Source organism: Pterocles gutturalis, unplaced genomic scaffold, assembly GCF_000699245.1.
Source record: "Pterocles gutturalis isolate BGI_N339 unplaced genomic scaffold, ASM69924v1 scaffold3087, whole genome shotgun sequence".
NCBI lineage: Eukaryota > Metazoa > Chordata > Aves > Pterocliformes > Pteroclidae > Pterocles > Pterocles gutturalis.
The window spans coordinates 32,837-58,684 of record NW_010112419.1 but is presented as its reverse complement, the minus strand read 5'-3'; the positions used below and the strand labels follow the sequence as shown (position 1 = coordinate 58,684).

At 35.3% G+C, this 25,848-nt stretch overlaps 1 protein-coding gene across 1 annotated transcript in view; it reads left to right on the top strand.

Moving 5' to 3' along the window:
• Positions 1–268: 268 nt before the first annotated feature.
• The window catches only part of LOC104462174 (sodium channel protein type 2 subunit alpha-like), a gene marked incomplete at its 3' end in the record, with an annotated part of 58,410 nt that continues 32,830 nt past the window's right edge, over positions 269–25,848 (top strand). The window contains 15 exon segments of the mRNA XM_010074022.1: positions 269–535; positions 4,257–4,375; positions 5,273–5,362; positions 6,798–6,926; positions 7,617–7,708; positions 8,571–8,843; positions 9,145–9,208; positions 10,098–10,239; positions 10,392–10,598; positions 12,040–12,339; positions 16,502–16,849; positions 18,645–18,777; positions 21,262–21,500; positions 24,204–24,377; positions 25,654–25,848. The exon segment at positions 25,654–25,848 is cut by the window's right edge and continues 21 nt beyond it. Coding sequence (XP_010072324.1) covers positions 269–535; positions 4,257–4,375; positions 5,273–5,362; positions 6,798–6,926; positions 7,617–7,708; positions 8,571–8,843; positions 9,145–9,208; positions 10,098–10,239; positions 10,392–10,598; positions 12,040–12,339; positions 16,502–16,849; positions 18,645–18,777; positions 21,262–21,500; positions 24,204–24,377; positions 25,654–25,848 — 2,772 coding nt within the window.

Sequence of the window (25,848 nt, the reverse complement as noted above, 5' to 3'; positions counted from 1 at the left end):
GCACAAGTAGTGTCTTTTTCTAGACCAGCAGGAAGAAGGAATGAAAAAATAATTTATAAAATATCTAAATAAATTCTGAGCAATTGCTTTTAACTTTTATTCAGCTTTGAAATATACTGCTCCTATTTCAGGCCTAAAAAGTGTTTCTGAGCAAATGCTGAGTTTTTTTTCTGTTGTTCCAATCTAGTTTTCCTGAATTATCTAATTTTCTTTTATAGGTCATTCTTATGCAAGAGGCTAAAAGTAATTAAATTTGCAGGATGAAAACATGGCACAGGCACTGCTGGTACCACCAGGACCTGAAAGCTTCCGCTATTTCACTAGAGATTCTCTCGCAGCTATTGAAAAGCGTTCTGCAGAAGAAAAAGCTAAAAAGCCCAAGCAAGAACATACAGATGATGATGACGAAAATGGTCCAAAACCAAACAGTGACTTGGAGGCAGGAAAGACATTGCCATTTATTTACGGTGACATACCTCCAGGAATGGTATCTGAACCTTTGGAAGACCTGGACCCATACTATATCAATAAAAAAGTGAGTGAATACTTTTTCACACAGAACAGAATATAATTTTCTGTATTATAAAAGGTTAATCATAAAATATGATGGTTAGAGCTATCAAGCCACTAACAGAAACATCCTTTATCTAACTGAAGTGATTTATGCTCTTCTATATTGAGGCTTTGAGCAACCTGGACTAGTGGAGGGTGTCCTGTTGGAACTAGATGATCTTTGAGGTCCTTTCTAGCCCAAACCATTCTATGATTGTATGATGTTGTGAATCCTTCAATTTATGTTGAGTTACTTGTTATTTACCTCAGTGTAAGGAAGATATACAGCTTCGTTGAGCTTGCCTGAACTTGAGAATATGACTGAATTTTCCTGTTTTCAATGTAGCAGTGAGACTGGATATGACAAATGTTCCAAGCATGATTTTTCAGTGGAGATGGCTGTAGATAACCAGGTAGCATTCATGCAAGTTATTGAAATAAAGGACTGTAACCATATTCTTTGCTTTCGTTATAGCTATACATATATATAAACATATATATATGTATGTGTAAAATATATCTATCTGTCTATATATGTAGCATATAGAGACTCCGTGTAAATCTGGGGTCATATAAAAGTATCACAAGGAAAACTGTTGCTTGAGGTGCTTGGGATTGCTGTTGCAGTTCTCTGCTGCACAGCTGTCAATTAGAAGTCTGTGGCCGACACCACAGAAAAGCTGGGTTTTGAGGAAGGAATTGAAAAAAAGAGTTTTGCTGTTCTGAAGACTAATTGAAAGTTTTCATGCAGAAGGAGCAGGGTGAAGAGTTACGTGTTGTGAGAGAAAAGTAATGTGCCTGAGTTACATGTGTGAGGCTCTAACACAACTGGACCATTAACAGCATGGTTGTGCTCCATGAAGAATTTAAACTGCTAGAAGAGGTCTACTTCCCCTTCTGATTTGCTGAGTCATACATATTCCTCATTTTCACAGGATCTGCAAGCCAGGGACTTGGAGATAGAAAAGCTAGTTAAAACAGATCCATTCAAGTAAAAAGTTTGTCCCTTTGACCATTTTAGTCAGGATCTGCAGTAGAGTATATGGGTTTTGGTCTTGTAGCAAAGATACATGTAAGCTGGAAACAGACTACTATTATATGATTTAAGAGAAAGACAAGGAACAAACAAGTACATTTCCACAGCTGGGATTGGTTGTAGACTGTGTTAAATTCCTCCAGGATCTGAAATAGTCCAGCCTGGGAACAGTTTAAAATACCTTATGTCCTGCACAGATTAGTGAAAGGTACCGCTGGCAGTAAGAGCAGGTTCTCCTCGGTACTCTATCTGCTTATTTCTGCATGCTCCTTTAGCAGCATCAAGATGTTCTCCCAGTTCCTGATAGAACCTGCAAAGTGTTGTGGGTAAGGAGAGGGAAGGAAGATGAAGCTGTGGATAATAACCATAAACTTGAAAATGCAGAAGGTGTTTTATGGACAAGTGCTTGGAATTATCTTTCCTCGTCCCTCTAAAACAGAGAAGGAAATAGGCACAGTTGCTCTGATGACAGCTTGAGGCGTTCCAGGCTGCAATCCAGATAAGAAACTTGATATTGAGCAACTATAAAAAATTAAGATGTAAAATATATTAAACTGTAAAGAAAATTATTTTGTTTGTAAGGGAAAAATAATGCCAGTAGTGCTCTCAATTTTGTGGCTAAATTTGTGGTTGTCTTTGGGTTGCAAAACTGTTTTAAAAAGTATGGCTTCAGTAACAGGAACAGAAAATAAAGCAGAATCCATATGTAATTGCATAAGCTAACAGTTGTCAGAGTTAAATAAACAGTGCTATAGATAATACAAATATTAACATTATTAAGGAAATTTAAAGAAATGAAAGCTCAGACAGGGAGTGTTGCCAAGGGTTATTTTCATTTATATGGTTTTGGTTATATCAACAGTTTCACGCAGATTCTTCCCTACAATATAATTGTGTGCCCTAAGCCCTTTTCATGACTAGTTGCAAAACAATTCAGGAATAAAGTTGCATAAGTAAGTTCAGGACTAAAGTTTTCTAAACGAGTCTTCTACAAATGGAAAACCTGAGAAGTACTGAAGTATACTTTCTGACCTCCAGTGATCAGAAAAAGTAGTCAGATTTTTTGTAACAAAAGTGTAAAAACTCAGGCTACTGATGGACTTGTTAGTCTATAAGAGAAATTAATAAACTGCAGAATCTTTTGTCACAGGTGATATCTGCATTTATGTTACTTAACAGCCTAATGTGTTCAACAGAAAACAAATGGGCATCTTAAATGATGAACTAGAATTAGTCATCCCTCCTCCAGTTTATGGCAGAAACTGCTCTTAATCATCAACTTGTCAATGCAGAGAAAATCATATGTGAATTGGAGTCTGCCTCCAGGCTCTGCTGCAGCAGTGACCTTGGGACAGGCAACATCCTTCTACCATTTCTAGCTGAGTGAAGGACTGACTGTAGGGCGGAGAGAAATGCCAATGAGTCCATTCTCTGTCATCCTCAGTGCTACGCTTGATGTTATTCTGTGAACAGGCACTGGCAACACTCCTCTATTGGTCTTCTTTCCCACTGTAGAGAGGTTTGCTTTCTCTCCCAGAGACAGCAGACCAGGCAGGCAGTAAAGGCCACAGAGAGGGCAGAATTTTTCTGATCACGGCCAAGTTTTTACAGAGAATGGAAATCAACTTGGAGAACAGCGATACTATATAACTCTGCTGAGAGCATAACAAAGACTCTATTATGGCAACACAAAGCAGAGCCATTACCATGGACAAAGAGTAAAAGGAATGAAGAATAGTCATGTCCTGAAGAAATTTTAAACAGCACCAAAGATGCAAGTAAACCTCACACACAAATACACTTGGAATAAAAATGAAAACACTTCGGCAATGACCGCCAACAGGAACAGAATGAAAGCGAACATGAACCGTAGGTTTATCAGGTCAAATCTTGAAAGATAATAACTGCTTAATTTTGTTGCTCACCTATAGGGAAATTAGAGCATATAGTTAAAAATGAAAACAGCACTTTTTTGAATAAAAGATTTGTTGTTATAGGATGACAAATTCTGGTGTACGTTTGTCTCAGGCTGCTCAGAATTATGTCAGCTGGCAATTTATTAATCCCTTTTATTTTTTCACAGATACATTTTTAGAAGATACATATAATTTATGTTGGTAGTATTTAAAAATCTAAAATGAAAGTAAAATTATTTTAAAGTTATGGTTAATTGTTCAGTGACAGGTGTTCATCCTTGTCACCATATGTATGTGTATGTAATTCTCTCAAGTATTTTTGCCAAATGCATACTGATATTTAGAATTGTCCTTTTGCTGTTTTGGTTTTGTTAGTGTTTGCTCACAAGGTAGAATTTGATTAATTCAAAACTCTGACTATAATGAAATACATTGTTAGAAATAAAATTGAAAATATTTTAGTGATGAAATGCCACATTTTGCTATTATTGATAAATTACATTGGTGCTGATAATTCCCACCAATTTTAATAACACCAGAATTCAGTCCACATGCTGGAAAATTTAGCAAATTGGAGAACTGGCTGTGGAAGGCTTAATCCACTTAACTGCATAAGTCAGTTATTTTTCTACCACAGGTAGACAGTAGAATGGAACTTGAACCTCCCAGGCAGAGAATGGAATCCTTTAGAAGGAGGTAAAGACATTTACATAGCCAGCACTGTATTTTAATTTTGTATTTCTTTTTTGCAGACTTTCATAGTATTGAATAAGGGAAAGGCAATTTTCCGATTCAGTGCCACATCTGCCTTGTACATTTTAACTCCTTTTAATCCCATCAGAAAAATTGCCATCAAGATTTTGGTACATTCATATCCTTTCTTCTTAATGTTGATTTAAGAGTTGCCATTTAACACCATTTAATTACTGAAATAGTACTTTTTATACAGATACACAAATTATGTCCACGTGGGTGTACTATGCTAACTAAACATATGCTGATCACACTTAAAAAAGCAGCAATATCACATGTGAATTGCAGTATGATCTTCATTCCTACCAAGAGAATTCTCTACTGAACCACCTAAAGCTGTCAGAGTTTAAATTTCAGGCTTTATATACAAAAGGAGACCTGATCCCATACTAAACCCTGCAGCTAAGGCCAAATTAGTCACAAACCATTGCACTTGAACATATCTAAGGTCACATTTTTACCAAGACCAGTAGTGCTATTCATGAACTAGACTCACTTAGCGAGGACAAAAGAGCATGAGGAAAGAGCTGCTTTTTCAGGCATACTTTTTCACCATTGTGTTTTCAGCATTGGGGTAGGTGTCCTATAAAAGATCCAGGTCATAATAAAGGAGAATATTTTCAAATATATTTCAATCATGTCCAAAGAACAACTTAGGTGTAAACACTGAACCTCTGCCTAAAGATCTTTTAGAATGATCCCACTGGCTTCAATGAGTGATTATGTTTGGGTACTTATTTAATATTTTTAGACTTAAGGGTGTGTTTAAGTTTCATTTAAATCCTAAACCTGCCATAGTCATAAAAGTAATGCGTTGCTTTACAGTAAGTGCACCATAACAAGCCAGATGGCATACCATTTAAAACAGATAAAATTACATGCAAAGCTTTATTTTCAGATTTTATTTAGAATGTAATGTTATTTGTACATATTTTTATATACTTAATATTTTAATTATTTCAGTGTTATAAGACTGTCATACTATTTTGACTTACATGCCTTGACTATAATCTACATTATTCAGCATGCTTATCATGTGCACTATTTTGACCAACTGTGTATTTATGACCATGAGTAACCCTCCAGACTGGACAAAGAATGTAGAGTAAGTTAAACACTTTTACTTCTTCATTTTTATGACTTTGTTTTTGTGTGACTTCAGTTTTTGTGTGACTCCAATTACTCCTCCTGAATAATTTAAATGGTTTAAGAGTAATGCCTAGTTTGTAAAAGTTATGTTTGAGGAATATCTGAACTTCTACTGTGAAGTACAAGCATGAGATCTTGTCCTTGGGTGTTCTGAGCTGTAAATTGGAAAAGGAGCTCCAGAACTTCAAAAGTGCATGTAAAAGTGTTGCATGCCATTGGTGAGGCCAGCCATATATTACTTGAGTATCCATGATCTCAGCACAGTGGGACATTCATCATAGCTCACTGATGTGAAATCACAAGTTCCAGACACAGCAAGCACACAACACTCAAACCACGAGAAACACTGCTGAGGGAAGGGCCTCACCTATGAAGACGTAACGAAGGAGAAGTAAGGAAACCACAAAGTATCTCTGTTGCTCTTGTTCATGGTTATACATGCATGTTTGTTCTCTAACAAAATACAGATCCACGTTTTCCTTTAAAATACTATGTTTTTCTTTGAAATAATACTACTCATGAAAACCTGGTTCTAACCACTTGTGGTTTCCTTCATTCCCTCCCGTTCTCCAATAGCCAATATTGGTTTCTATTTATTTATTGCCCTGCACTAAAGAATCTTACTCTGAATGCTGTATCTAGAAACTGCACTAGTATTCACCTGTTCCCAGTATGCTCAACAGCGACTACCTCTTGTTAGGGTTACTGAGAGTCTGAAAGGAGAGCAGTAGGGTCTGTAGGTAGATTTCCTTTACTCTGGAGGTCTGCACAGACCTATGTGGGTCTCAGGAAGTCCCTGTATTATGCTGGTTATAACTGACTATTCTACATTTTTAAAGGAACGCTTGTTCCCACACGGTGTAAATTGGTAATCATGCTCCACATCTTCAAGAATAACAGTCTGGGCATGTTTTCTTATATTTAATGATTACTTATGAAATAAACCTGTATTATAGGCATGAGCATAGTTATTATCCAGAACCGATTTTCACAAAACTCTCTGATTTTGACATTAAAAAAAAATTCATCATTTTTTGTACACTTAGACATCTACCTGATTGGTGAATGCAAGCAAAGGGGCAGCCCTGTGAGTGCCAGAGAATGTACATATAACTATCAAAGACCGAAATGTATCTATAAATACTAGAGTCTGAAACTATTAGCAAGCACAAAAACTGAGATTAAATCAACCTTTTAGAAAATGAATAGTATATATGTCAGGTTCAAATTTCGTCTACTGAACAACCATTACATTCTTCAGTGTTTGGGGCAAGTTAAGTTAACGATTTCCTCTTTTCATTTCTACATACTTTTCTTGTAAGTCATCTTTGACAAAGAATGGTAAGCATAAGTGTGCAAAAATCCATTATTCCTGCTCTGATGCTTTTCAGGTACACTTTCACTGGAATTTATACCTTTGAATCACTTATCAAAATTCTTGCAAGGGGCTTCTGCTTAGAAGGTTTCACTTTTCTGCGAGACCCGTGGAACTGGCTTGACTTCAGTGTCATTTTAATGGCGTAAGTGGTTCAATAACTTTTTAAGCATTTAGGGCATGAAATTAGTGACAAATATTATTATAATAAATATATTGATTTAAAAGTATTTAACTTCTGCAATCTGTGAAATTTAGACACCATATCACCCATTTTCATACTCACAAATCAAAGTAAAATATGTCAGGAGCCAGCACGGAGTGTTAGCCACTGGGGTAATTACTGCTGAGGGACACTAATTTCATGTCCTACATTTTTCTGCACACCAGAATGGAAGCCGTCTCTTTGACTTCTTGGCACCATCCTATTACAAGCTGATTAGTTTAATTAGCTGCTCAAATACCAATCAGTGAGTTTCACTTCAATGAAATTTAAGCAAAAACAATGAAAATAATTATAAAAGGTGTACTGAAGAGGCAGGTAAATCTTGAAGTATGATTGCTAGTATTGCCACAGAGGTTTTGAAGACCCACATAATTACTATAAACTCTGCTTAAATTCTGAGTAACTGTGATTTAATCCTACAGGTATGTAACAGAATTTGTAAACCTAGGCAATGTTTCAGCTCTTCGAACTTTCAGAGTATTGAGAGCTTTGAAAACTATTTCTGTAATCCCAGGTAAGAAGTAACTGTGTAAGGTGTTAGGCCCCTCGTAACTCCAACTGTTATTTGTGTGCTGTCATTGTGTTTGTGTGTGAACTCCCCTATTACAGATATGTGACAGAGTTTGTGGACCTGGGCAATGTCTCAGCGTTGAGAACATTCAGAGTTCTCCGAGCTTTGAAAACAATATCAGTCATTCCAGGTGAGACTGAGGTTAAACACTGAGGCTGACTTTCGTTCCATTGAAGTTGAATTCAGTTCTTTTGAGCATAAGTCTTGCTGTTTGCTGCTTGTGTTGCCAAAAAAAAAAAAAACAACCCAAAGAAAAAAAGAAAAAAAGGCATGGATCATAAACCTGGATTATGATTCTTTGCCTTTTCAGCATTAGCTTTTTTTATTTTGCAAAATCAGCCTTTGAGTTTAACAGATCCTTGCATGAAACAAAGTATGAGGCCTATGGGTTATTTTGCTTTGTTTTTCTGCATTTTATTATGACAAGTTGTCTCTTTTACATTAAAAAGCTTCAGCGCTATGGCTTTCTTGATTTTGAATTTTTCCTTTATTTTACCACTTAAAATTGACACTAAAGACAACCAAGTAACAACAAAAAAGCTACCAAAAAGGAGATAAATATTGCACAGGAAAATTTATCAAATGCAAATGATTTTTTTTCCTCAAAATTACTTGCAATTCTGCCTCCTACTATCTTCATACTGTTTTGAAATCATATTTAATATTAACTGGAAACTGAATTATTGGTAGAACACTAAATGCAGAGAAAAATTAAAACATAAAATCAAATCTCTAGCAGGAAAGCATGATTGATAAAATTTCCTGCTTGAGAATAACATTATATGTTCAGTTTCTTGGAATATATGTACATTGCATATTCATAAAAAAATAATCTGTTTCTTTCATTCATCTTCACAAGCTCTGAGGCTGCTCATGAAGCTTTACTTTTTGAGAAATAAAAAAAAAATTCTTCTAAGTGTCTGCATGACATCTTAATTATATGGGAAGGGCGAAGACACTCTGATAAATTTATGGATCTTTTCTCTTTGCAGGCCTAAAGACTATTGTAGGAGCCCTAATTCAGTCTGTGAAGAAGCTCTCGGATGTAATGATCCTGACTGTGTTTTGTCTGAGTGTATTTGCACTAATAGGGCTGCAGCTGTTCATGGGCAACTTGAGGAATAAATGCCTGCAGTGGCCTCCAGACAATTCTACTTTTGAAATAAATGTTATTTCCTACTTTAATAGCACAATGGATGAAAATGGTACATTTGTTAATATGACAGTGAGCACATTTAACTGGAAGGATTACATTGAGGATGAAAGTAAGAATGACTGATATAACTATTTTTAATGTATTTGTAGCTATAGTATGGAACTATTTGTAATCAAAGAATATTGAACAGTTTCTATTTCTGGCTGATGCAGAACTGCTTACGGTCACTGACTGACAGAGATCAATACATACAATAAGTAAGCATAATAACCAGAAGGTTTCCTAAACAAACTGCAAAGTGATTAGCAGCTAGCCACTTTGATTTTATTATGGTTTATTTTTATTTTACTTTGTAGTAATTTCAGATTAATTTGATTTATTCACATATATTTCTAATGCTTTTTACACAGCTCATTTTTATATTTTGGAAGGACAAAGAGATGCCCTACTTTGTGGTAATAGCTCTGATGCAGGGTAAGACCCTTTAAAAAAATCCTCTGTTATGTTCTGTAGAAAAAGCAATAACATGAAACCTATCCATAGCAGTTGCAACTCCATATTTAGCAGTGCTACAGAACTTATAGAGTTTTGCTGCTAAACAATGATTTCCTACTTAAGTCAAAATATTTTACTCTCTGTCTAAACAAAATAATCATTAACATCCTTTCTTCCTGCTTGATTGGAAAACGATGTTGGTGTTAATGATAAAATCTGAACTCTTGTAAAGTCTATTTTGGAGATGTACTGCTTGAAGAAAATATGATGAAAGCAAAGCTTAGAACTGAGAAAGAGGATACGTAAAATATTAAGAAAGCAGAGCAGTGACTTCGTAGTTCAAGACTGAATCTCTTTTTTCAAGCCTAACTCTTTTTCATTACTGGCAAATCTGCCATACACATATGCCCAATTATGAGCCTAGAATTGTTAGCTGAACTCCGATACCTGACTGGCAACACTGAAGAAGCTAATTAAAATAGATATATCTCAGCATTATGTGGGAGATCCCTAACAGTACAATTGGATTTAGCTAATAATACTGTTTAATCTGCCTGTAACCTTAACAACATTTTAGCAATTATTTCTGCCAGGAAATTATTCATTTGGAATAAGGATTCTATTTGCAAAATGTGACTGAGGAGAACTTAAATATTTAGGTCATTTCAACCCGTGAACGGATGGAAAGCATATCTTTAATTTATTCTCTTATTAGTTGGTTTCTTAGGACTTTTTTTCTGAATTAATTAAATTGTAAGTAATGGATTTGCTGTGGAAAAATAATGCATATTTTTCCAAAAGATAAAAAATATGTTCTAGAAGGAAATAAAAGTTATGACTAAGTACTTCCTATTTGGTTTTCACATAGGCAGTGTCCAGAAGGATATATATGTGTGAAAGCTGGTAGAAACCCCAACTATGGTTACACAAGTTTTGACACCTTCAGTTGGGCTTTTTTGTCACTCTTTCGACTAATGACTCAGGACTTTTGGGAAAACCTGTATCAACTGGTAAGAAATTTTTTTGACATAAAAAGTAAACTGTAGGTGACATACAAAATTATATAAATAGGCTTGTTTTTACATGAGCTGAAAAGCATAACACTATTGCAGTAACAAAGATAAGTGTGGAATAATATATAGATATGCTTTCTACTCCTTAGACACTGCGTGCTGCTGGGAAGACGTACATGATATTTTTTGTTCTGGTGATTTTTCTGGGCTCTTTCTATCTGATCAACTTGATCCTGGCTGTGGTTGCCATGGCCTATGAAGAACAGAATCAAGCAACCATGGAAGAAGCAGAACAGAAAGAGGCAGAATTTCAACAGATGCTGGAACAACTGAAGAAGCAACAAGAAGAAGCTCAGGTAATGGTGGAAATTGTACTTTATGAACAGCCTTATTCTTACAGCAAGGATAATAATCTTTTATTAATTAGAACATGTATAAATTGTGCAATGAATCACAAAAAGTCTTGTTTACCATGTAAGTTATAAAAGTGTTATAGCCAATGAAAATCAGGAACTAAGCAAATAGTAAAAAAGCAAACACAGAAAAGAATGCTACTAAGTTCACCAAAAGACTGTAAAAGGAAAATATTTCTCATAAGAGTATCCTAGAAACCCAGCTTTAAGTAGTCATAGTTCACGATGCTTTTATGTTACAGATCTTATGAACAGCATGAAAAAAGTCTAGTGATGTTACTTCTGGTTTATGGTCTTAAGGAGAATTGCCAGGCTAGGCTTGCTGTACTTAACATTTCTTCCCCAATATTCAGAAAATAGAAGGACTGCAATCAGTGTTCTTTTAGGTTTCTATCCAGCAGGGTATTTAAGCATATCCCTAATTCAGGTACACTGAAATCAATCAGAAGTTCATAGCAATCTCCCAGACAGTTCTTTCTAGGAAGAGTACTGGACACACTCTCAAATCTTCCTTTATTTGATGACTTAATGAACCAGTTCCCCTAATGAACCAAATCAGGTAGGCTGACCAGTGTAGTTGAACATGCTGGACCTGAGTTTTGGGATGGCTCTTCACTTCGGTAAGTCATCTCATCCCTTTCCATCTGAGGAGAATCCTAAACTTTCTTTTTGGCCGCAGCAGCAACAGGTCATAAATGTACCTTTTTTTGTCTATAACAAAGACCTAGAGTGCTGTTACAGTGGGAAATGTGGGAGGGGAAACATGAAGAGCAAGGGAGGGAGGGCTTGAAGACAGGTCTAGAGGGTGTGCCTGTTGCCAGTGAAAGTAGAAGGAAAGTAAGGGGAGTGTCCTTGCTGTAAAGTCAGTAAGGAAAGGTTAGATTCAACTACTTGCAGGATGCTAGGTGGATTATGATACATTAACTCATATGGTGGATGTTAGGAATTAGTTTTCTCTGTAAGGACTCAAAAGGGATCTTCCAAATTAGAGCATGATCTGGTGCTTTTCTTGAGAGAAAATGGGCAAGCTGAAATATATGAAATACACTGAAATACGTGAAAAAGCCCCAAGTTTATGTTTTCCTTACAACCGCAATTTTAGAGTGGTGTCTTGTGCAGCAAGGCTTTAAGGAATAGTGATACTATTGTTCTGCTGAAGTTGATGCTTCAAGTAGCTCATGCTACTAAACAGTGAAGAGCTATATCAGTGATAGGCTATATATTCAATAGCCTGTCATCAGTTCAATTTGTTTGTGTATAGTTGCATACTCAAGGGTGTACAACCAGCAGTATTACCAGAGTGATAATAAAAACAGTTGATAAAATCCTATAAAATTGTTCTATTTTGGATTACTAAAGAACACCTTTACTTGTAACCTGACAGGCAACAGCAGCAGTAGCAGCAGCATCAGTTGCATCAAGAGATTTCAGTGGTGTAGGGGGACTAGGAGAACTCTTGGAAAGTTCTTCAGAAGCATCAAAGTTGAGCTCAAAGAGTGCCAAAGAAAGAAGAAACAGAAGGAAGAAAAGAAGACAGAAAGAAATGTCTGAAGCAGAGGACAAAGGAGATATCGATAAGTTCCCCAAGTCGGAATCTGAAGACAGTATCAGAAGGAAAAGTTTCCGCTTCTCCACAGAAGGAAGTCAACTGACATATGAAAAAAGGTTCACATCTCCCCACCAGGTACAGCACTTTTTTTTATTAAATCAGGTACATCTACTCTAATTCAGTTTTGACTGACATTACAGCAGCTTTACATATTGGAAGTATATGTAAAAGATGAGTGAAGGAAAAAGAACAGTGGTAGTACAGTTAACAGTGTTCTATTAGCGAAGGGATAAAAAGAACACACCAAGGATAATTATAAACTTAATTAAAACATTTCTGAAAATGTATTTCTGAAAATGTATCTGTTAGACTGGAGAAAGAATCAACGATTCTTTGATTAGCATTCATATATTTGCATTAATCAACCATAAGTTCTCTGTTGTGCATCCATTTCAAAACTATACAAATACGGGGCTTTTTTTAGCAGACATGTAATCAAAATACCCTGAATAGGAAATTCTACACTACCACTAGTTTCCATTGCTTTCCCTAATTAGCTTCCTTAAATGGCAAATAATGAGAAAAGTAGCTCTACCACTCCACAATAAAGGCAAAATATATAGGGATTGTTTGAGCTCGTATTTAAAAGAGTTTAGTCATAGTTCTTTTTCATTAGAAATTCATTGTATGAGATTGAGAATCATTGCAATCATAGAAAAAAAATAGTTTAGGAAGGAACTCTGGAAATCATTTAGTCCAAACTTCAAAGCTCTACTCCCTTAAATCAAATGATCTCTTCCGTAGCTTAAGGATACCTTTGCTTATTTCAAGTCTACACACAGTTCCAGTAATTGTAGAAAAATCACTCAAAATGCATCTCTTCAAAATGATCATGTCTGGTTTCAGCAAAGAGATGACATTTAGCTACCAATACTACCAATTTTTAACTATCAATATTTATCCTATTGAATGTTCATATCATGTGTGTTAGTTTATAGATATATAAAATATGAGGTTCAGTGTCAGAAATTCTTCACACTGAAATATATGCACTGAGGGGAGGAAAGCTTAATTTGAGACAAAGCCTCAGAAATTAGTCTAGTATAAGGGATGATGGGTGGTCTGAAAAAAATACATTTGCATTTCTAAGGAAGTGAAGTAATATTTATTGTTATTAAGAGGAATGATCAGGTTGTTCTCTGGATAGTAAATAAATAAAATGTAAGAAAAACAAATTATTAAATCTACCTCAGCTCCTTTGAGTAATATTGTAAAAGTGTATTTGCAGTCTAATAAAATGTACTATTAGTTTTGGGCCAAAGCTGCTCCAAAATATCTTTCATTAACTGGAATGGGCTTTGAGTTAGGCTGAGACAAAGGAGCTGCAGCCAAAGACCTCATCTTAGACTGCACAGTTCTGTCTCACTTAGAGATGTATACATATCTGTGTCCATAGCTCATAGATGAGGATGGTGAGTGACTTGACCACACTGAAGAAGAGTCACTGACAAACTCTGAGCAGAAAGGAATTTCTGACTGCTAGTCCTGTGCTTTAACTACTTGATAATAGGCCTCTCCATTGTCTAGTCTAAATTCCTTGATGCTCTTTTATATACTTCTGGTGAAAAGCCTGATTAAGGAATATGTTATGTTTATATTGATTAGATTTTTTGGTGCACAGAAAAAATACTTAATACATAATATGTATACTAACGGGAGGAGAATTTGAGAAAAAGAGATTCCATAGATAATAAACTTCCTGTGGCTTTATTAACATATAGTAAAGCATTGTTGCATGCATTTGTTCATACTCTGAAACTCTCAGAGTTTCTCTTTCATCTTGGCAATTGTCATGTAGAACTGTGAAACTTCAACTGAAACTTAAGAAACGTAGGAAAGCAAGGAATTTCAAATGACTTTTCATAACATTAAAATCAAATGTGAAATCATGCTGTAGAATAAAGAATTAAAATCCAGTAAGATAAAGGTAAAACAAATATTGTTTATGTCTCAGATTTGAAAGAAAATAAGGAAATGGTGCAATAGACAGGAAACAGCTCATCGGGAGACATGATGAATTACACAGCAAGAAGGAAATAAGTGAACATCTGAAACTTTTTTTTTTAAATTAGTGTAAGATTTTAAAATACAAAGAGACTTGTATTGAGTAAATAATCTAAATGAAGATAATTAGTTAAAGACTGTCTTGATAATTGTTTTTGCAATTGTAAAAATGCTTTTGGGCAAATGTTGCCTGCATGTAACTGAAATAAAATGGAGCTGCCACAAGAGTGGAAGGATTATAGGCAGTAGAACTGGTGAAGGAAGAGCGCTTTGTCTTGTTGTCCATGCAGTTAGCTCCCTAGTGAACCAGGGTGGCAGAGCATGAAACAACACAGTAGAATGGTAAAGGGAGATAATCCACCCAGTCAGCCCCTGTAGAGGTTTTGTCCTTTGACACAATATTCCATATGAAAGTGAATGATGCAGCCTGGAAGAAAAGCCAAGCTTTCCTTCCAGACCTTACACAGACCAGGAGCACGCAAACATGCCTCTACACGTGTTAGAATTGCAGCCATTTTGGTTTATATCTTTTGTGTCAGTCCAGCAGGGACTCTCAGAGCAGGCATTACTCCTCCTAAATCCCTGAGGGGCCTGATCCATTTAGCTGTGCTCAGAGCATGATAACACACATTGGAAAGACTGGACTACAAAAAAAAAAAAAAAACACCAAAAAAAACAAACAAAAAAAAACCATGGCACCATGGAAACATTCTCTAAAAAAACAAGAGCAGCAGTGGTACTCTGATAAAAACCAGTTAGTGTGTGATTTTTTTGAAGGACTGCAGGATGGCCAAATATATTTACAAAGAAATGTACAAAGGGTGCAGTAATTAGTTTATGACTTTTTCAGAATTCAGTGGCACACTCTATAGCAGCTACAAGTTATTTTGAGATAAAATTATCTTTCAGCATAAGCAAAACAGCACTTTTTCTCCAGACAAATTTACATAAATGGCTTAGCAAACCCATTTGGCTGATATTCTTCAAGTAACTCAGCCCAAGGCTGACAGCCAGCACAGAAATTTCAGCCCAAATTATTAAAATTTGGTATAGCTGTAAGAGCAGAAAAAACACCTGCCAGCCTTTATAACAGGCTTTACTACCAGTTCAGCACACACATTATGTGTATATGTAAATCTGAGTATGCATATACAGACATACATATGTATTGATATATCTACATATTCAGTGTTTGGTTTTCTTCACAGTATTAATATCGGCTTACATATTATAGTGCAGTTTTCACTTTCACTTTAATTATCCTGGGATAAAAGACACTGCTATTATATATTAACACCTTCTACCTGCAAAAGTAGTGAAAAATTGAGAATCACCTCAAACCAGGTTTTTGATGTACCAAAATGTGAAGACTTGTACAAAGGCAGAATTGAAGAAAGCTTAATGCAAGGTTAAAAGATGAATTACCAACAAACACTGATTTATTTTTCCCATTTGTAAGAGGATATCTTTAGGTAACTGTGTCCCTGGTGAATGCTTGCTTTGAGCTGCCTGATGGCCAAGTGGTGCCTTCTGGTAAGTGTACAGCCTGCTATAGCCCCCAGAGTGCTACGCCCAAGAGTACTACTGGTCGTGTTCACACTGTATGTACTTCCAGAGCTTCCTCAAGCTGTTGCCTCTGTCATCTAGTTTTAGAGTACTGCGTATGTTGTTCCCACACTATTGAGCCTATTGTGAATGGGGCAGACAAGTTTCATTGACAAAGATCAATTTAGACTGACTGTTTCCAAACTTAAGACCACTTCTGCCTCTAGCAAATAGAACAGAAAACAATGTCTGATAAGCATTATCAGCTGTTATCCCTAGGAATTCAGGGGATAAAGAAGGGGAGAAAAGTTTTTTTTAAGTCTGTCCTCTCATAGAAGGAATAAAAGACAAATACCTGCAAAACCTTGATAGTGATGTTGAGATCTGTCTCCAGCACAGTCATGTGTCCATAGCAATTCAGCCTGCCTTCTTTGCTCAAAACTGCCGAACCTTGCTTATGTCTTCTGCAGAACTTTTCCTCAGTCCTGCTACATTACCTTAAAAAGAATTTTTCCCCCCTGCTTAAGGTCCCCTAATGAGTACGTTCCCCTGATGGGACACACAGCTACTACTGAAGAAAAAAGTGACTATCCTTCCTCCAGCACTGTAACTATTCTTTGAAAAGCCAAGACCTTAGAACTTTAGTTGTAATGCTGTTTTGTTTTGGTTTGTTTTAAATCTTTTACAGTCTTTGCTAAGCATTCGTGGTTCCCTGTTCTCACCAAGGCGCAACAGCAAAACAAGCATTTTCAGTTTCAGAGGTCGTGCAAAGGATATAGGATCTGAAAATGACTTTGCTGATGATGAGCACAGCACTCTTGAAGACAATGAGAGCAGAAGAGATTCTCTCTTTGTTCCAAATCGACATGGAGAACGGCGTAACAGTAATATTAGTCAGGCGAGTGTGTCATCCAGAATGGTACCAGCCCTTCCAGTAAATGGGAAGATGCACAGCACTGTAGACTGCAATGGAGTTGTTTCCTTGGTTGGAGGACCTTCAACTCTAACTTCACCTACTGGTCAGCTTATACCAGAGGTAATTATAAATAAACTAGTAATTATTACAGTTTGGTTCAGGCATAGAAGTTTTTCTCACTGCTCACCTTTGCTTGCCTTATAACTTCTTAGAGCTGTGAGAAAAAACTTGCAATAGTTTCTAAATAACTGAACAGAAGGGAAAAAAAGTCCTCAACCTTCTATCTGATGCTCACTGAAGTATTATATTCTCCTTGCCTTCAGCAAGAGATCCACACATTAAAAAAAAAACCCAAAACTATAAATTGAATTTGACAATTTGTACATAGTTTTGCCTCAACAATAAAGGTAGATATTTGATATATAACTAAGGGTATAACTTGGAAATATGTATAGGAAAACACTTGCGAAATGAAGCAGAATGCAGTTACTCTCATGATAGTTTATAGAATTATGCCTTACTAAATTTATCTTGAAGAACTTTTTCATAACTTTAATGAGAAAAATATGTACCATTCCTATGTACCTTTGCAATTGCATTACATTTTAGTCCCAGTTGCAGACTTCTGTAAGCTAAGATGTTGTTTCAAACCTTCAAAAAAGCTAGCTTTTTCATACATAGTATTTTATTATGGATTCAGGATGGCATTTTGGTGGCTATAATACCACTGTATTTGACCTGAAAAAATATTTTAATTATAAATATCAAGATCTCATTACTACTATTACACACTTCATTTTATTTTTGTTTCTCTCCTAGCTTGATATATACCTTCACACCAGAAATTCAATCAGAGTACCTCAGAGGTTATGCATATATAGTTCCATTTCAGAAATACATTGACTCGAAAAATATTTAGCCATTTAACTCAAGTCTTCTCTTAGGAAACAGAACTAGTGAGTGCTTGAAAATGTTTTTTCATCTTCACACTAAGATAACCTTGAAATCTCTTATGAGTTCTGCAAGCTTTTAAATTTTTTTTCTGGATGGGGACAGAATAATGAAAAAAAGAGTGAGTGGTTTCCATTAATCACAGAATCAGTGGTAGAGCAGGAACCAAAATTTAGACAATTTTAGTCCCACTCCTGTGTTTAGATCCCTAGGCCACACTCCAGAATAAAAGCAAAGCAACTGTAAGGACACCTACATGCTACAGAGTAGTGACACATTAGGCACATTTAAATCAGAGCTGGGTATTATTGCTTTGAAAAGATAATTAAAAGGCATACAAAACAGAGAGGACTTGCCTATTAATTGCAAGAATATATCACAAATGCTGTATGAGCATTGTGATGGGTGAGAATTTGGTAGAAGAAATATTAAATAAGATGTGATTTTTTTTTTCTCATATAAAATTTTCCATCCACGCTTATCAGGTAGGATAATTCCTAGAATTATACTCATGTTTCTTGTATCAAAGTTACTTTCTTAAATAATAGTTCACTTTTTCCTGTGCTTGCACTTTAATTATTTAACATGACTAGCTGCTGGAAATCAAGGTGACAGGTTTCGACTTCAATCATTTTTTCTCGAAAGAGTAATAATAATCACCAGCAAAAAGATACCTAACAAAATTTCCGTTCACTCAGTCATTTAAATGAGAACCACTTTTGGTCCCCCACTGCCTTGGTATTGTGTCCTCCAGTTGATTATTTGTAGCACTGTACAAAATTCCCACTGAATTTCTCAATAAAGGACAAAGAAAATCCTACAGGAACAGAAAATTTCTCTGTGTAAGAAAAGTCTAGTATGCTGCACAAAGCTGATTTTTATTATCAATACAATATTTATACAGTAAATATTGTTAATTGGCTGTTGAAAAGGATGGTTTAATGCCTCAGTATGTCATTTACAGGGCACCACTACAGAAACAGAAATAAGAAAAAGACGACTGAGTTCTTATCAGATTTCCATGGAAATGTTGGAAGATTCCGCTGCAAGACAAAGAGCAATGAGTATAGCCAGCATACTTACAAATACAATGGAAGGTATTTGATGCATTTTATTTAACAGGCAGTTCAGTGAATTTCTGCTAACTATATATACAGAGCAATTATTTACATAATTTCCATTGTAAATGTAACACTGGACATGTGAAATCTCTGAACATCAGACATCAAAGGCTTTTGAGCATTACACATTCTAAATGCTTACTCATTTATTTTTCATAACACCTTCCAAAATATTACTCTATTGAGTGGACTAACAGAGTAACAGAAACAAAATAATCATAGCTACGGGATGGCCAGAGTCCAAAACAAAGAATATAGGGATACGGAGGCAATGAGATGCTAGCATAGTAATTTCCCTTAGACTTAAAATCCAAGGATAGACAATAGGAAATTGGAATCAAAAAGGTAGTTTTAAAGAAAACAACCAACTGTAATAAACTTGTGCCAATGCACGTGAACTGCGTTTCTTAAGCATTTCTTAAACTTTCTTAGGTAAGTATAACAAAGATTAAAAATTATTGTATTTACTATATGAAAAAGGATACATCGTTGGAATTGTTTTGCTTATTTAATGGAAACTGAGTACACTCACACTTCATATATATGCCATTATAGTCAGACAAACCCTGCAGATATCCTACAACAAGTGTTCTAAAAGGACAAGAAATTACCAAGAAATTTACAGTGTTCCTAAGATTATTTTAAGTCAGAATTTAAATATCCTTTTTAGAGTGAGTTCTTAAGATAAGCAAATAGATCCCAAACTAATTGTAGTCAAAAATATAAGGCTTATATCACCTATTTTCTTCTAAAAGTACTCACAAACCACTCTTACAAATGTGTCTTTCTGAGTATATCTTCCTACTTTAGTGCAAGCATGAACTGTTGGTACCTCTTGATTCTCAGTGTGCAATTCTTGGTTCTCCTCACAGGTAGAGAGGATATTACCTTAGAGAGTGCTGCTCTCTTCCTCCAGCTGAATAGTTTGTCCTTCCATCCTTCTGGGCAGAAAAAACCACATCAACATAAACTATATCATCCTGATAGTCACCTCCTACCCACACCTGGTTTCCACTATTTCATAAGTTGCTGAGTGCAAGTAATGGAATCTTCCGTGCCAACTCAGCGTCCAGTGTGATGGGCCACTTTTGTCCAAAGCCAGTTCCATCCTACCGCTCAGCATTCTGAGTTACATGTTCACAAATGTGATTATTCCACCCAATCCACATATTCCTTCAGAAGCACTGCCTTCATTAGGGTTTATAAAGATTATAGAAGACTTCTGCTACTTACGATCTCTGCCTGGAGGCTATAGTTTGATGTAATGGGAAAGCTTGTTACTCTCAATGAGTTTGAGAGCTGTGGCAACTGACCTTTTAACTTCTTGTAATTCCACCCGTAGAGGACAATATTAGAGGCAAAAATCAAACCACTGGTCCTTAAAGTGGAGAGTTTAGCACTAAATCCATATTAGCAAATACTGTAAAAAACAGCATGTTTGCTTTTTTAGTAAAATCACCCATAATTGTCATGATAATGGGGACCTCCCTATGCTCTAAGGAATGTCTGAAAACTGGGAAATTTCAGATTTGGGTTGATGCCACTATGTAGAAATTTTATCAAAACTGTTGTGGCCATTTCTTACATATTTTGTAGTCTAAGTATTTCTCACTTAAGCAAAAATCAATCTTTCTGCTGGGCTGTCCTCAAACATCCCGTCCCATTAGACATTCATCCTTTCTATTATTAACTCAGTAGAAGTTACTATTCTTCTGTAACTTTGACAATATTGACAGTGAAATGGAAGAAAAAATCGTTTCTAAAGGTTCTAATTGAGAGCAGAGTTCTTCTGCTAATACTAGCATGGTTGTTCTGTTTCTCAGACTTTGCAAATGTATAAGACATTTTCAAACAAAGTCAAATGATAATTTTTAAAATAAGGAAACGGGCATTCTGTATATTAAAAATATTCATTCAAATCAGCAATAAGCAATGATATATATGCACATCGAGCCATTGATCTGCTATGATATTGTGGTTCAGTGTAGTAGCAAATATAATACTTTTAGTAGCTCAAATTAACATATGTATGCATGTTACATACTCCACACAAAAATTTTCTGTTTTATGAAGCTTGCACAAATTATATACATCAGCTCACTGACGATGGAGTCATGTTAATTTTAAATATCCAAAATTAAGACATCTGTTGTAAGCAAGTCAACTAACATAAACTAAATGTCTAGGCTCCCTACTGTCATGGGAAAGAGACAAACACATTTCTGTGTGTTATCACTCTTCAGAGATAGCTTCACCGTGCACTGATTGTAGAGGAGCTTAAATAAATTAGATTCTTATACTTAAAGATGGCTAAGCACAGGTGAAGGAAATCCCATGTTAGTGTGAGCTGTTTATTTGCATGATCTGATATTTTAACATATTTTAAACAAGAATTTCCAGACCATATAATTGGAATATTCATGATTTCTTGGGGTTTTTTTTTCTATTTTTTTTTTCAAGAGCTTGAAGAATCCAGACAGAAATGCCCACCATGCTGGTACAGATTTGCAAATACTTTCTTGATCTGGGATTGCTGGAGCCCATGGTTAAAAGTAAAACACGTCGTCAATTTAGTTGTGATGGATCCATTTGTTGATCTTGCTATAACTATCTGCATTGTTTTAAACACCTTGTTTATGGCCATGGAACATTACCCAATGACAGAACAGTTTAGCAGTGTCCTTTCTGTGGGGAACCTGGTAAGTGGTTTGTCATGCACTGCTTGGTGTAAAAATACCCTTTTCTAAAAGAAATGCATAAATGCATTGCATTGGTTTTAAACTTATGTCAGGTTGGTTTTTATAATCAGTTTAGAAACTGTATATATGATTTTCATAGATAAAGTGATTTTTGCTGGAGCCTTTAGCTTTTATGAATCTATTTGGTAACTACTATAATGAAATAACTGAACATGTGTATGAGTGCAGTCTCCACTGGATTGTCAGATTTCTTGAGGTCTGCCTTGGGTTTTTTCTTTAAAATGCTAATGTACTGATATTCCATCACAGAAAATATTTTTCTTCTGTAAGAAACAGATGAAATATTCAGATATCAGAGTTTATCTTTGAGTTTTTTTCAGTTACACTGCAGTGAAATTACATGTCCAAGAAAGGCATATTTCTTGTTAGCAGTAAGTCCTTACCACTTTAGGTAACTAAACAATACTTATTAAACTAGAAAATTATTATTTATTCTTTAACAAAAAGCACCTCTGTAAGTTTATTTGTCATACCTTTCCCCATTTTAACCTGATCCAGAGATTTAGGGTTACACGTAATTCCTTTTCTGATCAGATACCTAAATGGGGCATCACACTTGATTGTTTTGTCTGTTTCTCTCCGTTGACTCACAGACCATGTAGTCCTGAAAACCAAAACCAACCAAATGTTCTGAACTAATCACTCAAAAAGGCTAGTTTTGAAGTCTGTTAATATTTAAAGGGAGCAGTAATACATTTCTCAGCCAATGTATGTTTTAAATTCTAAACATCTTCCTAATACATACTGGTAACACATCCTTCTACAGAACTAAAAATGAACTTACTACCTACATGTTCTTGTGTGCATTACAGTTTCCTTTCTCCTAGACAACGATTTAATTACTGGCATATTCATCACAGATTATAGTCTATTGTATTTTAAAATGTTGGTCCGTCATGTTGTTAGAATTATTTTCTCCAACCATTTATACTTACAAGGTGTTCTGCCTTTTCCCATCTCTTCTTCTTTTTTTTTTTTTTTACTCTAAGCTAGCACCAGTAATATTTTTAACTACCGTTGTAACAATCCAGTGTCCTTAATTAGGACTATATATATGCCGTGAATTTTTCAATTAAGTTCTCTGTTCCTCACTGTATTAATCTATTAACCTTAATTTTGTGATTTCCATTCAAAATATGTTAATTTAGTCTTTGCTTGTGACATCACGGTCTGTTTGAGGATAAATTAAATATGACAAATATGACTGCCTTTTCTGCAGCATTTCAATGAGAAGGAAGAAATGGTTCTAAAATGCAATGATTAATTTTCATAATACTAAAATTAATTCAGTATTCAAAAGTCCTAAGTAATTATAAGAAAACTTGAGTTTACTTCTGTTAAAATGTATTTTTGTGTATTTGGGGATGAAGTTATGCTCAAGAAAAAGGGTTTGTGGATGGAATGGATTATTTTGTGATAGAAATACTTTAAATGAAATGTTTTTCATTGCTTTTTAAAAAATTATTTTGATAAATATAACAGTTTTGTCAAGAATAATCTTTTTTGTTGTGTCCTCTTTATCACACATAGCAATACCTGTTATATTCTTCTGATTCTATGGTAACATTTCTCATATCTCAATTTAATAACACAGTGTTTCTTCATATAGTTGTTTTTCAGAAGTATACACTTTTTAAAACATTAGTGTTTACACTTTGACAACAATGAATGTTTTCACAGCATTATATTCACCTCCTAATCTTAAATTAAAAGGTAATAATGAGTGTAGTTATATAGTGTTGTAAAAAGTCAGCTGAGGCAATGGCAAAAAAAAAAAAAAAAGGCAATGGCAGAGTACATTGGTATACTTTAGTAGACTTTTGGATCATCTAGGACATTCTTTGAGTGTTATGCAGAATAGCTACATGGTTTCAGTGGTTTTGTATTATTCCCCAAAACTATGCTGCAGAAACTAGTGATCACTACTCATTGCAAGAAAGTGCTGGGTTAAATTCTGGACTTTAAAACACCAAGATGTGTTGATAATTTCACATTTGGCACTTTCAGATATTTCAAAGAACATTATCACCATGAAGTTCTTTTTCCCAAAAGGAAACAGCTATCATGCAGAATAGTAGCTGTGCTTGAAACCTCTATATCCTTAGAAAAATCCCAGTGCAAGAAACTCTGACTTCCCCTGTCCATGCCACCCGTACTCTTCAACTCTGACCTCAAAGACAGACCTGAGAGCGCCTGACCTTAGGGACTTTCTCCTAACACTTCTGTTTAGACTATGAGCAAGGAAAAAAAAATTGCTGTCAAGTCTTCTTTTGCTTTACTGGGACTATACTCTAGGAACAGGACTGAAAACACTGGAGCATTATCACCTCATCTGCTGGATGGATAGTCCAGCACATACCAGTCAAATATGAACCAGAGCTGAGCTTCTGACTGGTGAATAGCTTTTTATAGCTTTAGTAAACATCTGCCCTCCTGTATCTGTCTTGATTTAGGAATTTGGTTTTGATTATCAGTTTTCAGTGTTTAGAAATACTTAGGTGCCATTTGGAGATAGGAATCAGCTGTTTTATATAGTAACAAGTACAAGTAACAGGTATGAGAACTCAAGCTGGATTAGAAAAATTTACTCAGGTATATAAATTTCTCATAACAACTCAACTAATTGATTACATTTTGTTTTAGGTATTCACAGGGATTTTCACAGCAGAAATGGTACTAAAGATAATTGCCATGGACCCTTATTATTATTTCCAAGAAGGCTGGAATATTTTTGATGGTATTATTGTTAGCCTTAGTTTAATGGAGCTTGGTCTTGCAAATGTTGAAGGATTATCTGTTCTTCGATCATTCAGATTGGTAAATACCTTGATAATTAAATATTTACATGCGATTGTCTTGCTCAAAAAAAAAAAAAAAATATTCGATGTCTGTAATAGTTACCAGTATTGTAAAGATACATACTTAAACAGCTCAGACCATTTTTCATATATGCCTAATCTGCAAGCCATATTTGATAAATACAAGTCTAAGGTGTTTTTCAGTTGATATCCATTGATAACTTTTGGTTTCAAATTATTCTATTGATAGCCTCGCCTACTGATATTCTTTGCCAGCATTAGACTAACTGCTATCTTTTGAGAATTTTGTAAATCTTCATTATACTGATTTCATTAAGATATAGCAAAGCTGAATATCTGTAAAAACATACATATTGCCACCAGCATAAGGAATCATAACTTTTCAGTCTTTACTTGTGAACATTATTTTGTGTTACTCCTAAAGCTCCCACGCAGATCCTCTCTTCATAGCATTTATTTTAATGGGCTCCGAGAATAAACATTTAATTAACTCCATTACATGTAACAGAGAGTCATAACAATCTGACTTTAGGATAACGCTTAAAAAACTGAAATATTATTGAGCCTCTATTAGAAATGTCTTTTTTATAGCAATTAGTATTGTACACAAACTAATTTATAGGTATGTTTACTGGAGGCACAAGAGTCATTATTTAAAAGTCTGTATTACTAATAGTTTTCACATTACTTGAACACCTCAGTTATTTCCTAACCTATAGAGCAGGAAGTAGTGACTCAGTCTGTTGGCACCAGTTACCATGGTACCCAACTTCAAATACCACAGTTTGGTTAATTAATATTAAGTTAGTGTTTCTGATTTGAATGGACATCACAATATCAGCATCAAATTGTTGCTTCAAAAAATGCCCTCTGAGTAAGCCTGAAAGACCTAAAGTGGTGCTGAGGGAAATGTGGAACCAAGTCAGCCAAGAGGGACTAGTGAAGGTGATGAGAAGAGTACAAACTTCTAAAATGTCTTTAGAGTAATTTAGTAATTCAGTAATCATCTGTAAGTGGATGTTTAAAAATATTAAAATCAAATATGGAAAAACCTGAATTATGGGTTTTTTTCTATGTGCTTCCCTAAGATGACATGCTGAACACTGCAGTTTAGGCACATACCAAACTCCATGCTCCTTGCTTTCCATTAGAATAATCATATGTTCCTACTGAAGAACAAATTAATCTACAGAAACTGACATGCTCTGCTAAACAACTTCAACCTAGCTTCTATTTCATAACACTAATGTTTCCTCTGCAATTTTGTTTTGCAGCTTCGAGTTTTCAAATTGGCAAAATCTTGGCCAACTCTAAATATGCTGATTAAAATTATTGGCAACTCAGTGGGGGCTCTGGGAAATCTGACCCTGGTGCTGGCCATCATTGTGTTCATTTTCGCTGTGGTTGGGATGCAGCTGTTTGGGAAAAGCTACAAGGAATGTGTCTGCAAGATCTCCAGTGACTGTGTA